This window comes from Panthera leo, chromosome A1 (genome assembly GCF_018350215.1).
Source record: "Panthera leo isolate Ple1 chromosome A1, P.leo_Ple1_pat1.1, whole genome shotgun sequence".
NCBI lineage: Eukaryota > Metazoa > Chordata > Mammalia > Carnivora > Felidae > Panthera > Panthera leo.
Window position 1 is genome coordinate 176,317,516 of NC_056679.1, and position 16,333 is coordinate 176,333,848.

The following is a 16,333-nucleotide window of genomic DNA, read 5'->3' on the forward strand; positions in this document are numbered from 1 at the left end:
ATGGATGCAAGGTGTTAGCACAGCCCCTGGTATATTCTAAGGCCCGCATAGAAGGTGGCCCTGCTTATAAAGAATCGAAGATGTCCCAGCTCTAAGCAGCTGGCTGGTGCCAGGCACGACGCCGGAGACTTTCACATGTAGTATCTCATGTAATACCCACAGCAGGAAGATGTTTAGTAGGGTCACTGTTCTCTTCTCACAAGGATGAAACCGGGCTCAGAGCAAGACAGATAAAAGACTGGCCAAGATCACATGGCCAGGAAGAGGCAGAGGCAGGATCTGAACCTGGAGCCATGAAAGCCCAGAGCCATGCTCTTTCCACCGCGTTAAGATGGATGGGGCAAGGAATCAATGAAAACCTGAGGGACAAGTATCCCCCAAGGACACCTGTGATGCAGGTGTCATCGTCTTTCCGATAATCTGCAGGTGCCCATCCCAACTGCACCCATGGCCCAAGTGCCCACAGGGCAAGCAGGTGTAAAGGGTCCATCCCCTTTGTGCCCTACAAGCCTCCCTCTGCCACCTCCCCCTGCCACGCCCTGGTGGGTTGCTGCATCTGACCTCCCGACTGACCGGGACGAGGGCTCCCTGAGCCAGGAGCACAGAGCACGAGATCACCACCCCTGCAGAATGAACGGGGGGAGGTACCAATGTGTGCTGATGGAGGAGAGGGGGGCACATTCCAGTCGGGGACACCAGACAGCGTCAGGGAGTTGGCTGGATTGCGTGGGGGTCAGTAAGCAGTGGCCATGTAGGGAGAGGAAGAGAGGGACTGGGGAGGTACGGGTGGGGGGGAGCGTAGGTGGAATGTAACGAAGGGCCCTGAAATTCTAGGCTGAGGCGTGAGTCTGATGACATCTATGGAAAACAATTTTATTTGCTTTTAGAAGAGCACTTGAATAGTTCAGATTCCTGCCCAAAGTCGCTGACCTCTGTGCTTAATAATTTGATTTAATGGAAACTTACACAGCAGTGAGGCCCACAGCAAGGGCTTGCGGTGGAAGGGGAGGGATGGAAGTTATGTAAGCAATTTCCCCAGGACCTTGTTTTAAATCCCTACCCTCCAGGTATAAGTAAGTGCATCTATTCCCCACCAGGTGGAGGGCCAAAACCACCCCTTCTCGGCCACCAAGTCCTGCCCACACCCTCCTCTCTACAGTTATTGTCCAGTCTGGCCTCCAGGGTCGCCCTGCCCCAAGTTCATCTTCACAAGAGCGGACCTCGCTGCAGCGTGAAGCCGGTCCAGTCGTTCCATGCTCGGATGCCTTCCGGCCTGTCCTTCATGCGACAGCCCTGGGTCTCTCACGGGGCCCTAGCTCACAACCCAGGCCTCAGAGTGGGTGACCGGGCTCTGAGGGAGACATCCAGGCATTCCTCCTGGTTGAGCTACCGGCCTCCCCACTGGGGGCCTGCTATGGAGCATCTGAGGACACAGTTCAAGGTAACCACCCAGTTCCCGCTAGGTGGGCAATGGCTTCCTGGAGTTCCAACTGCCTGCTCGGCCACTTCACCCTGGAAGGGTGTATCCAAATGTTCAGGTCAACTGTTCTGACCAAAGAGCAGCAGCTCCCATGCACCTGGGGGCCCAGAATGCTCTGGGCAGAAAAGCGTGGTATGACAGGGCAGGAGTGCAGAGGCTTTGACTGGAGTGGCCCCACCACTTACTAACATCATTGTGGCTTTCGCCTCCTGGTGCCTCAGTTTTCCCAGCCGTAAAGTGGGGCTAAGACTACCCGCAGAACCCACCTCAAGGGGTTCTGTGTTGACGACATGAGACGATCACCGTAAAGCGCGAACCTAGGTGGCTGGCTGGCTGGCTGGGCATGTGGTTGCCCAGTATAAATCGTAACTGGAAAGTAGAATACATTGTATCGTACTGTAAATTATCAGTGGAGAGTTCCAGCTACTACATTTTCTTCTTACAGATCCTCATCAGGTTAATAAGTAAAAGCAGCCAAGCCTGGGAAGTCATAGACCGGAATGTGTTGCAGCCACGTTCTCTGAACAAGGGGTGGGGGGACCTGCTCCCCTGGAAATGTGAAGCCACACAGCAACCCCTGTGGGGCCACTTTCCCAAGGATAATTAATGGCCTGTCTAAAGCCCAGGTTAGAGTCCAACCACCCAAACAAACAGGCCTCCTTCCCTACCGGGCTGGGCCAGAATACTGTCTTATGTCACTCACTGATAACCACGGGTCGGGGTTGGCGCAATGTGGATCCCACCAGCAGTGACCTCATTTCCTTGGGATACAGTCTCATGATGGGGGGTGTGGGGGGTTGACCCACTGTGGTCACAAACCTGCCAGGGAGGGCCCGACATCCATTACAGAAGACCTGGGACCTTCATGTGTTCCCAAACTGGCAGGCCTTCCCAGGGGTCAGAGAAACTTCTGATAGAAGGAAGACCAGGAACAATGCTTTTCCCTCTGGATTCTTCGCTGAAGTCCTCAGTCCTCACCCATACAGACTCCTTTCGGGCAACTCCTGCACCGTGGTCACACGGCAGCAGGGGGAGAGGGGGCGTCAGGGCCACTGCATCATCACAGATGGAGCTTCTGGCCCCTGGGCTACCGACGGGTTTCTCTTCTCATTCCCGCCTCCCTCCCTCCTTCTGGCCACTCACACTGCAAATGGGGAAGAGCTCAGCACGGGCCAGACAAATGGCAAACACACCCTGAATGGCCCTCGTAGTCTGATTACCCCACTCACCCCTCATCTTTCTTCCTCTCCAGGGAGGTGCTGGGACCAGAGTGTCCAGGATGCCCTCAGGGGTCAGGAAGGGAAAACCCTGGAACAGGGTAGAAGGCAGAGCGGCAGGAACATACTGTGCTCTTCGGAAAGGAGGGAGCCCTGTCCTGGGTAATGGAACAAGCTGTCCAAGCTCACCTGAGTGGCTCTTCACACAGCAGGTGGCACACGACCTGCTCCAGTCACAACTCACCTGTCAGGGGCCCATTGCCTCACCATGGGCTGAGCTGACAAACGGCTCAACAAGCTGCCCTTCACAATGTCAGCAGGAGGCGAGGGAGGCTGCTCTGAGCTCAAGGGAGGGGACAAGAAAATTAACATTCATGGAGTGCTTATTACATGCCAGGTGCTGAGGGTGGCCTCACAACCTTTTTAGCATTAGATGGGGAATAAATGTGAAATGAAAAAATGTAGCATGAAGAACTACAGACCCATATTAAAGTACATCAGGTGTGGCATTAAGTACCTTTCTGGTAAACAACCTTGTTTAAACCTCACAAATATCACACACCTTCTCTGTTTCCTGCTCTGTTTTTCTTTCTTCAGAGTCTTTTTCACTAATTTATGTACGTTCTAGTTTTTGCTTGCTTGTTGATGGTCTGTGCTCACTGTTGGCATTTTCAACTCCTCTGAGCAGGGAACCACTCAGCAAGGAAGGAGGCAGACCTGGTTTCTGACTTCTGGGAGCTCAGGACCAAGAATGAGGCCCATGAATACACAACAGTGTACAGGATCTACCCCAGCTTGGTCCTGGCTACTTCATATTCTACTCTCTCCACTTGCTCACTTTGCTCCAGCCACACTAGCTCTTTATCTGCTCTGTACATACACCAGGTAATTCCTGCCTCAGGGCCTTTGCACTTCTCAGTGGCTCTGTCCAGAATATGTAAAGTCTCCCTAGTCCCTGGGACACAGTTGGGGCTCCCTCCTTGCTATCACACATGTACCCCACTCACCTTGCTCAGAACACGAGGGACCTGAACAGGAGCACCCCCCCCGCCCCAGGGAAGGGGGCACAGCCTGGAGAGACCAGCAGGTACATGGCACACAGTAGCTCTCTCAATCTCTTGCTGCTGTCCCTGTTTCTAATTCCAACTCAGGTGACCCCTGAGACATCCAGTGGCCCAAATTTACACAGAGCCACCCCCCATTAGGAGCTGAGTGGGGCAAAGAACATTCTCTGACCCCTGCGTGGTCAGGAGGTCATGTCTTAGGAGGCAGACAAGCCTCCCTAGACCTATAAGCTTTGACTCTAATGCACCCTCTCATTTGGCCAGCGATACTGAGAGCCAGAGAGTTTGGAAACCTGTCCAGGGTCACACAGCAAAGTGGCAATCGAGCAGGGGGACCTGGCCCTGGGTCTCCCAATGCCTCGTCCAGAGCTCTTTCTACCACTCCGTGAGACCCTCTGGGCTCTGGTGCCATCAGGGTTAAAAACAGGATCAGAGGGACAGGGAAGGCAAACTCTCCCATACCCGTGTAGGCTACAACCAGAAATTAGTTGGCCAGAGGGTGATGGTAGGAAACAGACAAGACTGAGATGCCTGTGGATTCAGGAGACTGGTGGGCCTTGGGAGCCCCCTCCTAACTATACGACCCTGGGCAAATCCCTTCACCTCTCAGAGCCCTAGTTTTCTCATCCTTAAAGACAAGATAACTACCTCTCAGAGCTATCTGAGGGTTAAAGGTGGTAACACTTACATAGCTACAACGCCCGTCTTGGGCTAAGTAACTATGTTTTTAGTTTCCTATTGTCTTGTGGCCGAGAGGGAGGCAAAGGAAACCAAGAAATTCCATGAGCAAAAAAGAAAATTCCAGTGTTGAACAGGGGAGTGGGTGGCCAGGGCCCAGCCCCGTGATGACTTTCTGGGTTGTAAACACAGGAACGAAGAGCCTTGGAAGCCCTGAGCCAGTGGCCAAGGCAGGAAGCTCTGGGGTCTGATTCCACCTCAGGGCAGCCGCTGGGCTGTGACTGAATAATTCCAATGGCATTCTGTGTTACACATACCCCACAGCATTTACTAGGTTATCCGGGCAACGGATGATGCTAGAAATTGGGGATCGATTCACAATGCGTCAATCGCTGCCAGGAAGCCCACACTGATTCCTCACTAAGTGTGGGCCTGAGAACAGGGAAGGGGGCTCAGTTGAGGGGGCTGGGCTCTGATGTCAGCAACCCCACCCCCCTCGGGTAGGAAGCAGCACCGTTTCTCTGAACTCCTCCAGCTTTAACATCAAATGACCCTATGATGATTCAGAGGGAAAAAAGTCCACTGGCCAAACAAAGGGACAGCAGAGATGGGCAAATGATTCCTGTCATCTGCGGACCCAGGAAGCCCCCCCACAGAACGGAACCCAGATTTTCTCTTCAGCTTCAACAAAGCAATGTTTGCTTTTGCTCTAACTTCAAAACCCTTTTAAGAAACAGAGGAGCGATGGATGCCATGGGCTTGGAAATGAGAGAGTTAGAAGGTTCAGAGGTCTTGCTTCTTTTTAAAGCCCCTGTCTCCTCTCCTCTGGGGTCCCAGAAAGCTCTGGAATGTCCCCTGTGGGGGAATGGAACTTACACTTCTGTCGTTATGAATCCGGTGAGCTCCGAGAGGAAGAGGAAGAGGATGAAGAGGCAGCAGCAGATAGAGACTGGAAGGAACAATACAGAGACACACAATTAAGGGTGGAGGGCACAGGCTGGGGGGGTGGGTGGGCTGGCCCCTCCTCCTTCCCCTCTCCCCTCCCATTCCCATCCCTCCCCTCTCCACCCCTGGCCTCCAAGGAAAGCTGCTTAGAGGGAGGGGGAAAGAGGCCCCACCAACCGTCCAAAGCCCCTTCTTAGTCTAAGCAGCCCTGCTCCCCGAGGACTTCATTTGGTACTGATGTGACCTTCCAATAGAGACTGACCCCCTACGTAGGCAGGTCCTCCAGGGGGCCAGACTGACTTCATTCCACAAGAGCATATTAATGAAGAGGTCAGTCAAAAATAGAGGTTGCATGGGGCGCCAGGGTGGCTCAGTGGGTTGAGTGTCTGACTTCGGCTCAGGTCATAATCTCACGGTTTGTGGGTTCGAGCCCCGCACTTGGCTCGCTGCTGTCAGCATAGTACCTGCTTCAGGTCCACTGTCCCCCCATCTCTCTGCCCCTTTCTCATGCTCTCTCTCAAAAATAAATAAATAAGCATTAAAAAACACAGAGGCTGCAAATTGGTGGCCCACAAATGTGTTCTGTTCAGCTCCAGTGATGTGTATTTCAAAATCTGGAGTTGACACTGAACAATCTGATTGCACATCAAAGTCCAGAACACTCAGGCCCTGGTTCCCAATGGGGTCTGAGGCTCACCAGTTTGCCACAGGCCCTACCACCCCCTCTTGACTCCCTGATTCCAAGGCCGAGGCCAACGGTCTGTCGCCATTTATCACCACCCCCAGTGGTACCATCAACGGCGTGCCCATGTCCTCATCAGAGGTCAGAAAGTGAGGAGACTGAACACTTGTGTTTCAAGAAAAGGGAAAATTCTTTATGGAAGGAATTCTTCTATAAAAGTCTGAAATGTGGAGAGTGGAAGAGAGTTCCAGAGTTGGCCCATGTCACTCATGTTTATCTGGTCAACGGCCCCTGCCAGGGTGGAAATCTGTGACCCCTGGGGCCACTCCCAGGGACAATATATAACAAGTGGTCCGGATCTGGCCTTGAACTCCAGCCCCAGCTCCTGATACTCCCCCAACATCTTACCACTCAACCACACTGAGCCACGTGCTGTTCTGTAAATATGTGTCTTATTTCTGTTCCTTTGTTCCTGTGGTTCCTGTCGGGAACGTCCTTCCCATCTTCTCTCCTCCCCCCCCCCCCCCCCCCCCCCGTCATCCTCTCTGTGAAGTGAACTCCTCTCTATGCTCCCAGGCCGAGGTCCAGCTCAAAAGTCTCTCCTGTCCCCAGATGTGGAGCTGGTCACTCTTTCCTCTGTTCCCAGCCTCTATTCTCACACTTGCCACATTTTACCGGCTCTTTGTGGCTGTTTCTCTCACTAAACTGATATCCCTGAAGGCAGAAAGTCCACAGCTCCAGTGCCTGGCCTGGGGCTTGGCATACAGGAGGGAATAATAGGCAGGGAATACCCAAGAGCAGAGAGCGAGCATTGAGCACGCCTCACCTGGGCTTATCACAGAGGCATGCAGTGGGCAAGGGTTTGCAAAATATGCCCACTGCTCACCTGCTACGGGTCTCTGGCTAAGTTACTTACCTCTCCCTGCCTCAGTTTCCTCATCTGTAAAATGGCAACAGGCCTTATGGAGCTGCTCTGAGAATTTCCACAATGGAGAAACTGGGCTTGTAATAGTGCCTGGCGGGTAATAAAGGCTCAAGCATTCGCTCATTATTAGGACTTTCATCAGGGAGTCCTTGGAAGAGTTGGTGATTTGGGGAAGGTGACTGACAAATGGGGTGACCCCTAGTTTCCTGCAAAGAAAAAAAAGTTCCTGGTCCCACTTGTTGATTCTGCTACATTCTTGATGGTTTGCTCCTGGACTGGCTGAGCAACTGTGATAAACACTGAAACCAGTCATTATCTATCTATCTATCTATCTATCTATCTATCTATCTATCTATCTATCTATCTATCTTAAAATGCAAAAAGATGCCTTCTAATTAAAGAAGGAAGGGAACAAATGTTTGCTGGGCCACTACCATGCGCCCTGCTGTGGGAGTGTCACCAGCCACCGTGTCACCTCACACTCCCGCCTGACGGGGGCACGCACCCTTGCGCAGCAGGTAGAAATGGAGGCTCAGAGAGGAAGAGACTGGCCTGGGAAGGTGGGTGGGGAGACAGGCCTGGATCCTATGAATTCTACAGACAATGCCCTAAGAAAAGAAACCCCAAGATCTAGGACTCCAAGTGAAGAACAAGACAGGGACATCCCCACAGTCCCTACACCTCTAAAACCAGACCAGCGTATGGGATCCTAGAATTACTCCCCAATTCTTCAAACACTAAAAGAACTATATAGGGCAGTATTAAAGGGTTTTACTTTTTTTGTTTCTTTTCAGAAGAGGTAACACATGCACGTGATGAGAAAAATCATGCAGCTGCATAAAAAGGTATATAGTGTGTCAAGTTCCTTTCTGGCTCCTGATCTGCAGCCCCCTGCCCTAAGGTATCAGTGTTACGGTCTTGTGTTCTTCCACAGCACTGAAACATATATGTACAATTCCTTTCTTTCTCTAAGCCAACTGCAGCATAAGCTATATACATCCTTTCCAACCATGCTTTACTCACTCAGCAGTCTATGTCTGAAATACATGCCACATCAGTTTACAGGAGTGGCCATGTTTGCTTGCTTGCTTTTGTGGCATAGAAACTCATTTCAAATGTCTTCTCCAGCTGTTGGAAAAATCCACTGCACTCCTGCAGCCACCATTCCCAACTTCCTGGCTCATATCCTTCCCTTTCTCACCTGCAGACTGCAGCTATGATAACTGATCAAGAATCCCACTACCAGGCAGAACACCCTTCACCTGGAATCTTCCTAAACAGTATCACACAGGACCCATGTTTCAGAGTCATGTTCATCCCTCTCACACCTCTCTCAAGCCCCAGCAACCCATCGCATGCTGTAATGGACAGGCACAAAGTAGGGAGGCGTTTCTGAAGGTCAATGCTGACTTAGACCAATCCAGGCCTTCTAACTGCCTTCCTTGCCCTAAGCCTGCAAAAGGGCCCCAACACTCTAACTCTGTCCAGATTGGGGGTGGGAGGGAAGGGGACAGGGATGGAAGGCTTCCTTCTGAAATCTGTGTGCTCTGTTCAAGGTCTGGATAAAGCCTGGTCAACCCAGCAGGTGGACACGATAAATGCCAAGTCTACTCAGCTGAAACCCAAGTGTCCAACAGCCCTGATCATATACCCTCTGTGACTGCTCCCCCTACCATTGTCCCATACTAGGTGGACAGAGACAATGTCTGGTACCACTATGGTCACAGGGTCTAGCCTGGCTCAGAGAAGGTACAGAAAAAATACTTGTTGAATGAATGAATGAATGAATAAATGAATGAATGAAAAACACGAGGTATGAAGGCAGGTATGAAGTATTTCAACCAGAAAGGCCGTTGTGATACTGAAGGCTTGATGAGGGTTTTCAATCCATGTTTGGGCAAGAAGCTAAGGCTCTCTGACACCACACTTCTTTTGAAACTGACTCAGGCAGTGGACCATAGGAATGTGACCCCTAGAGAATGTGTGTGACTGGGAAACCTGGTGCAGCCAGCAAAGGGGGGCACTGGACCCAAGACCCGAGACCCAAGACTCTGGGAAGTCAAGGAATTTGTTCAAGGCCAAATGGCCACTTCAGTGAAGGAGGCAAAATTCAAACCCTGATCCGTGAGTGTCCAGGGCCTTTCCCTGTTCCTGCAGTTATTAATAGCACTTATCAAGATGTCATGAAATGGTGTGGCTTCGTGTCTGCTGCCCTGGTAGGCCATGTGCTCCTTAAGGACAAAGACGGGAGCCCATTCATCAACATGATCCTGGTGCTTGGTACGGGACCTGGCCCCAGGACCTAGTTAATAAATATTTGTTCACTACATGGTAGCTAAGGGCTGGTTTCCCATGCCTCACGCCCTTTTCCTCTCGTGTAAAGGAATTTGCCGTCTTGCACACTGTGGCCGGGACCGCAAATCAGACCACGTCCCTAGAGGGCCATCTGGCAGTACCTTCTAAATTTTACAACACACGTGCCCTTTGACCCAGTAATTCCTCTTCTAGGAAAAGTTACCTTACAGAAATAACCATACAAGGATATAAAAATATATGGACAAGGATGTCTGCAACAGCCATAAATCGGAATCGAGACTGTCCACTCCCAGGAGACTGGTTACATAAACTGTGGGTCGCGCAGATGATGGCAACCGTGGGTTGCCAGACGCGGCTGCAGGGAAGAATGCAGCGGGCCGTGTACGTGCTGGTAGGAAACGTGTCCAGCCTACGGCGGTTGAAAAAAGGGCCAGGAAGAGAGGTCCACACAGTAGGTTCCCGTCTCTGCTTAAAACAGCAATATAAGTATATCAAAGCCTGAATGTGCTTTTTAAAAATTCCAGGAGGACCCAGACCTGATTGTTACACATCCATTCACAAGGGTGAGACTGCAGAGACTGTGAGGCAGAGGTCTGGACTATTGGTTGGTGGCAGGAAGGGGACAGGACACCTTACTTGAATTTTTGTGATCAGGCTCAGAAACAAGTCGAACCCCCTCTCCTCTCATGCGCCTTGGGTATCCTCTCCGTGGGACTCAGGCACAAAGCATCAGAGCGTCTGCTGGCACGGACCGTCACAGGCTGGGGGCTCCTGGAGGTCAGTGACTAGAGGAGTGTAGTCCAGGCACTGAGAGCTTAGCACATACCCTACACTTGACGGGCCTGAACTCATTTATTCCCCATATCAGGAAACTGAGGATCAGAGAGGTGAAGTGAGAGGTGACTTCCCCAAAGTCCCCCAGCTACTAGATGGGAGAATGAACCCAGCTCTGCCACATGGGAAGCCTGCAGGACATGCATCCTGTGTCCTGGCTGCTGCATTCCCTTCCCCAGGGATGTGGAGACCCAGGGCTGGAGAAGGCACCCACGGCTTCAATGAGTAAGGGCCGGGCAGGAGCAGCCGGGGCGGGGGTGGGGGAACCCCAAGGCCATGCTCCTATGACCCACCTTGGGAGGCAGCGGTGGATTCCAATTTGATTGCCCAGCCCCAGGGCCCTGCTCAGGGGACAGCCCACGGGGAGGGTCCCTCTCTCGCAGGAAGCACTGGAGAGGCCGGCAGGGGGTCAGGCCATGGGGTGCAGGGAAGCCTACCTTTCGAGAGATGTGAAACTTGAGACAAGTCACTTCACCTCTCTGGGCCCATTTTCTCCTCTGGAAAATGAGGCTATGAGGTTTTCCTGCGTGCATGGCGCTTTTGGGTTTGTTTTGGTTTTAATAAACTTCTCATTGTGGAGTAATAGATGCAGAGACGGTACAGAGAGTTCCCATGCGCCCTTCATCCGGCTTCTCCTCACGTTAACATCTTACATAACCACGGTATGCACGTCAAAACGAAGTAACACCATACAGCACCAAAACTAAGCTACAGACATGACTACAGGTTTCTCTAGTTTCCCCACAAACCCCCTTTTTCCTGTTCCTGGACCCAACCTGGGATCTCACTTTGCATGTAGTCATCCTGTGTCCTCAGTCTTGAATCTGTTGACAGTTCCCCCTTCTTCCCAAGGTTTTCGAGACCTTGTCACTTTTGAAGCGTATTGGCAGGAGTTGCGTAGAATGTCCCCCAACCTGGGCCCCGATGATGCTTTCTCATGATTGGGCAGGCTTGGGCTGTTTGGGGAAGAATGTTCGGAGGGGAGGTGTCCTTCCCATCACGTCCCATCGGGGGTGCGTGACGTCCACAGGACGTCTCACTGGCTGATGTCAACCTTCATCACTTGGTTGTCTCTGGGCATCTACATAGGAAAGGTACGATTTCCTTTCCACTCTCTGCTCTTTCCATTCTCTGCATCACTGAGTCCAGCCCATACTCCAGGAGAAGAGAATTAGGCTTTACCTCCTGGAGTGGGTATTTATCCATCTACATTACTATATTACTTGGAATTCTTCTGTTAAGGAAGAGCCATCCCTTCTCTCCCATTGATTTACGTCAGTACACTCTCATACTCTTTTTTGTAATTCTTTGGCACGTAAGACAATCATGCTATGATCTGTTACTCCGACTACCCCTGTGTTAGCCTTTGGCCTCTTTCATGTTGCTCCTGTGTCCTGCTGATGCACCCCTAGCCCTTTTTTCCCCCCTCCGGGAGCTTCTTTGCTTTTTGGCCCAAGATGATCCAAGCTTATTATGCTCTCTTCCTGCCCCGGCCCTGGAACCAGCTCTTTCTTTAAGGAGACTTTAGGTCCTTTTACTGAACACTGGCATTTAGAAACCAAAATCTGGTGCAATTCTTCTTCTTCTTCTTCTTTTTTTTAATGATTAAAAATGTGCTTATGTCAAAAACTCCAGTAGTCTAAAAGGGAAGAAAAGCCCTCCTGACCCCTTGAGCCCCAGTCTCCCCTCCCAGGGGCAATTGCTACTGGTGATTTCGGGTGTATCCTTCCAGAAACAGATAATGCTGATACCTTGCAGGGTTCTGGTGAGAACAGAGATGAGACGAGGAACTATATGAAGGGCTCGCAAGATGCCCATCCTTTGTCCTCTCCTCCCGTCTCTCCTTTTCTCCCTGGTTCAGCAGTTCTGCACAGGGAGAGCAGGCCCGGGTACAGGAGGTGGGGAGGGGGTGAGGACAACGGCAAGAAGGATGGCTACTCACTAATGGCCCCGGTGTATGTTGGCTGCGTAAGGTCCTTGGGCACCTTCCTGTAGATGTCAAACCTGCAGAGAGCAAAGCGGACAGGGGTGAGGTGGGCGCAAGGGGTGGGTCTCAGGGCAGCAGGGAAGATGGTTTAAGCTTGCTTGCCACTTGGGCAGCAAGCCACAGCTGTTCCTGGAACCAGGTCCTCCTACTCCTTCAGGTCACCTCCCCCAGGAGGCCTGAAGGAAAGCCCTCTGATGGGACCCTGCCCCATCCCCTGGTAGCGTTTCCTCACAACACTTAGAACCACCAGGCAGGACCCTCATTCGGTTACGTTTCTGGGTTGGTCTCCCCCCCCGCCCCATCAGAACGGAACTTCCACAAGGGCAGTGATCTTGTTGGGTTTTGTCCTCTGCCCACGTCCCCAGACCCTAGCACAGGCCTGGTGCGTAGAAGACACTCGGCAAGCCCTTGTGGAATGAACTGAACCCACGTCTTGGGTTTCTCTAATGATGAAGGAAATAGGGAAATGCACCGTCTTTCCTGAGTTCCATGACGGCACTGCATTCTTGCCGGGTGTCACCTCTCCTCCCCCTCTTCCCTTTCCTGCCTCCCCCTCCCGTCTCCACTGCCCCCCCCCCCCCCCCCCCCCCCCCCCCAGCTCCCGCAGCTTGCCTGTGGAGTTCCTTCCTAACTCCAAGGCATGAAGTTAACAAAATCCTGCCTGGAGCCCAGTCTCAGCGTTAGCTTGCGACGGCTCTGGCTCGTGCCTAATGGGGGTCTCCTCCCCACACGCAGAGCAGATGCCTTGATGCCTTTCTTTCATATGGGTCCCACCACAGCAAATGAGGGTTGTGGGGTGCGGCGGAAGAATCTGGGATCTGGGAGTCAGACGGACACAGCAGATTCTGGCCAGCTATTTAAGAGTGAGGATCCTGGAATCAGACCACCCTGGGTTCAAATCTTTTGGGCTGGTCTCCCTTGTTTGTGGCTACTGTTACCAGGTCCTGCCAGGCCATCGAGAGGAGTAACGGAAATAAATGTCTGTGGTGGATTTACACAGCATTCACAGAGGAGGCGCCTCACACACTTGGCTTCCTTCCTGTCACTTGAACCTGAGCAGGCAGTTCTCACAAAGCAGAGTTCTATCCACGCAGTGTTCCTAGGCTCCCGGGCAGGATTTGGCATGGTGAAGAGGCCGGCTGCTCCAGCCCTCGGGGGCTACCAGTTGGCATGTGGTTCCCCTTTGGTGATTGGGAAAAGCTGTTAGCACCCTGCTAACCTCAACGCAATGACTTGGAAATCTTGCGTAAGATCTGATGCTTGACTACCGTGGGCTCGTGCTAACTGCACGTGAAACGTGCTGGGTTTCCTAACACGTCAGGGGAGAAGATATTCCTGTGGGCTGCCAAGTTAAAAAGTAACACTTTCTCTCCGGCCTGCTCAGCTACCAGTCTTCCGTTCTTGGGCCCTTAAGGGGCACTAGAAACTGGGGCTGGGAGTGTGGTTGAGCGGGAGGGGTCCACGTGACTCAGTTCTCCATACCTACTCATCTCCCTTATTCAGAAAATGCTGACCCCTTTAACCACGAGGGGCATGTAAGAGATAAGAGGCATGTATGTACTGTGGAATTAGCCCAAGTGGGCTCAAACGTGACTCCACGCACTGTTCAAACTTGGGCATGTCACTCACGTAACTTCTCTGAGCCTCAGTTCCCCTGGCTGTAAAATGGGGCAACGATATGATCTCGTAGCATAGCGGTTAAGGCCAAGTGACTTAGTGCATAGAAAGCACTTAGAACTGTGCCTGGCACCCAGGAAGTACTATATGAATATTTATTTGCAGGTACTATTCTTTTTTTTTTTTTTTTTCCCGTTACTATTGTTAATGTTCGGCTGACTAACATCTACGAGCACCTACTACATGCTAAGTCCTCTCCTAGGCACTAGGACACAGGTATAAGACTCAGCCCTTGGTCCTGTGTGCCTACAGTTTAGCAATAAAGACAAAGAAGGAAATGGAAGGAGGGTACAATGGTGTTCCTTCATAGGGTTTGCTGAAGGTGCTAGGGGGACCCAGAAAGCGGTCCATGGGGTGGTCCATGAAGCTTCCGGCAGCAGGTGATGTCTGAACAGAGCAGGAGGATGGGAGGCAGGGTAGGAAGAGGCATAAAGCAGTCCACGTAGTGAGAACAGCAAAAACAGGGGCCAAGAAAGACGACCAGACCTGGCGTGCTGGAGCGTGGAGTTAGTTCACGTGCCCGTGACCCTGGGACGGGATGATGACCGAACCTGGCGTGATAGAGTGCAGAGTCCCCTTGCACGAGGCACTGGGACGGCATGGAATGACAGGCACCAGAGAGGTGGGAGGGGCTTACAATCCACCTTCCCTGTCCAGTTAATACCAGGTCGCCATCCAGGGCCCACAGGCAGAAACTGGGCCTCACAGTTTAAAAACTTTATCAACCACCACTTCAAAACTGGGAGTTTTATGGGAAGTCAGAGGTCACTCGGGGTGAGGAGGAGGGGGCAGCTGAGGGCAGAATGTCAGAATCTGATAAGGGTGAAGAGGGCGGAGATGGGAGACTGACACATGGGGGTGGGGGACACTAATCAAATATGTAAATACAGTGAGGATAATGGACGCCCGGGGCTCACTGCTGGGAAAGGGAGGTCTATATGGAGGGAAAAGTAGAATAAACTCTGTGCTGCTAGAGTGGAAGTGGAGGTTTCGCTGTGGATTCATGATTTTCAACATCCACCAATACAGAAATACACATCCTATTCGCATGCATTTCCTGGCTCATTCCACAGGGAGGGTCTGGGAACCGTGACAGCCAGATAGCAAACAGCACACCAGGTACTCAAATGTTGGCTTCTAAATCGCCCTCTCTACTTGCAGAAATGGCTGATTCCAGGGCTACGTGAGGAAAATCCAAGATGAACTTGGAACACCTTTTTATGTCAGAAAGCAAGACAGTGTTCAAAGAAGGGTGGGGTCACTGGCCAAAGAAAGGACGATGTGAGCACTGAAATCAAAAATCACAGTAATAGGTTATAACCCGTTGGGTAAAATAGGAAGCCGTGGATCTATATAAAGAAATGAATAGTGCTCGCTCCGGCAGCACATGTACTAAAACTGGATCAGTACAGAGATCAGCACGGCTCCCCGCAAGGACGACACGCAAATTCGTGAAGCTTCCGTATTTGTCAATGCCGTTTGCAGCGACGTGGATGGAAGTGGAGGGTGTTATGCTAAGTGAGATAAGTCAGTCAGAGAAGGACAGATACCATATGTTTTCACTCTTATGTGGATCTTGAGAAACTTAACAGAAGACCATGGGGGAGGGGAAGAGGGAAAAATAGTTACAGAGAGGGAGGAAGGCAAACCACAGGAGACTCTTAAATACAGAGAACTGAGGGTGGATGGGGGGTGGGGGAGAGGGGAAAGTGGGTGATGGGCATTGAGGAGGGCACTTGTTGGGATGAGCACTGGGTGTTGTATGGAAGCCAACTTGACAATAAATTATATTAAAAAAAAAGAAATGAATGAACCCAAAATTTGATGAGAAACAGGATATTTATATACCTTCAAATACCACCCCAGAAAATCCTTACTAATTACAAAGGGAAAGAGAGTAACGTTACAGTTGAGAAACTTGACATCATCTTGACCAAGTGACCAAAGTGAGTGTCACCAGTAAGGAGACATATCATGTGCCTCCTGGTCTGAGATATTGGGGAAGGCACACCATTACACTTGTGTGGGAAACTTGCTCAAAATGCAAAACCTCAAATGAATCATGAGAAAGCCACACACAAATCCAACCAGAGGGTTCATGCTATAAAATGACTGGCCAGTACTTGTCAAAGGTATCAAGGTCATTCAGACAAGTAAAAGGCTAAAGAACTTTCAGAGATTGGAGGAGACTAAAGAGACATGACAACTGAATCATGCAGGATGTCCCAGACGAGAGAAAGGACATCAGGGGGACAATGGTCAGGATTTGAATAAGAGCCATGTATTAGTTAATACTACGGTATAGTGTTATTTTCCTGGTTTTGATAATGGTATTTTGGTTATGTAACATAGTAATATTTAGGGAAGTTTCAGTAAAGGGCTTATGGGAAGTCTTTGCATTAGTTTTGCAAATTTTTTTGTACGCCAGAAATTATGGCAAGATAAAAAGTTAAAAAGGCTCTTTAAAATTTAATAGAATTATAAAAAAAATTGTAAGGGGGAGATTTCACATAAAAATCCCACACAGC

The 16,333-nt window shown here is 51.0% G+C and overlaps 1 protein-coding gene and 1 non-coding gene across 4 annotated transcripts in view; one reads left to right on the plus strand and one right to left on the minus strand.

The window, feature by feature from the left end:
• The window catches only part of ERGIC1 (endoplasmic reticulum-golgi intermediate compartment 1), a 103,284-nt gene that overhangs the window by 43,415 nt on the left and 43,536 nt on the right, over positions 1-16,333 (minus strand). The window contains exons 1-3 of one of the 3 annotated variants that reach the window (XM_042946579.1): positions 12,084-12,604; positions 5,316-5,388; positions 1,670-1,849 (exon numbers count right to left, since the gene is read on the minus strand). In XM_042946579.1, coding sequence (XP_042802513.1) covers positions 1,670-1,674 — 5 coding nt within the window. In that variant the 5' untranslated portion in view covers positions 1,675-1,849; positions 5,316-5,388; positions 12,084-12,604. Of the gene's footprint in view, positions 1-1,669; positions 1,850-5,315; positions 5,389-11,892; positions 12,053-12,083; positions 12,605-16,333 lie in introns of those variants that run through there. The other 2 variants (XM_042946572.1, XM_042946563.1) reach the window with 2 other exon arrangements.
• On the plus strand, positions 15,174-15,276 carry LOC122202789. The gene has a single exon (XR_006194882.1). It is a non-coding gene; the product is annotated as a U6 spliceosomal RNA (small nuclear RNA).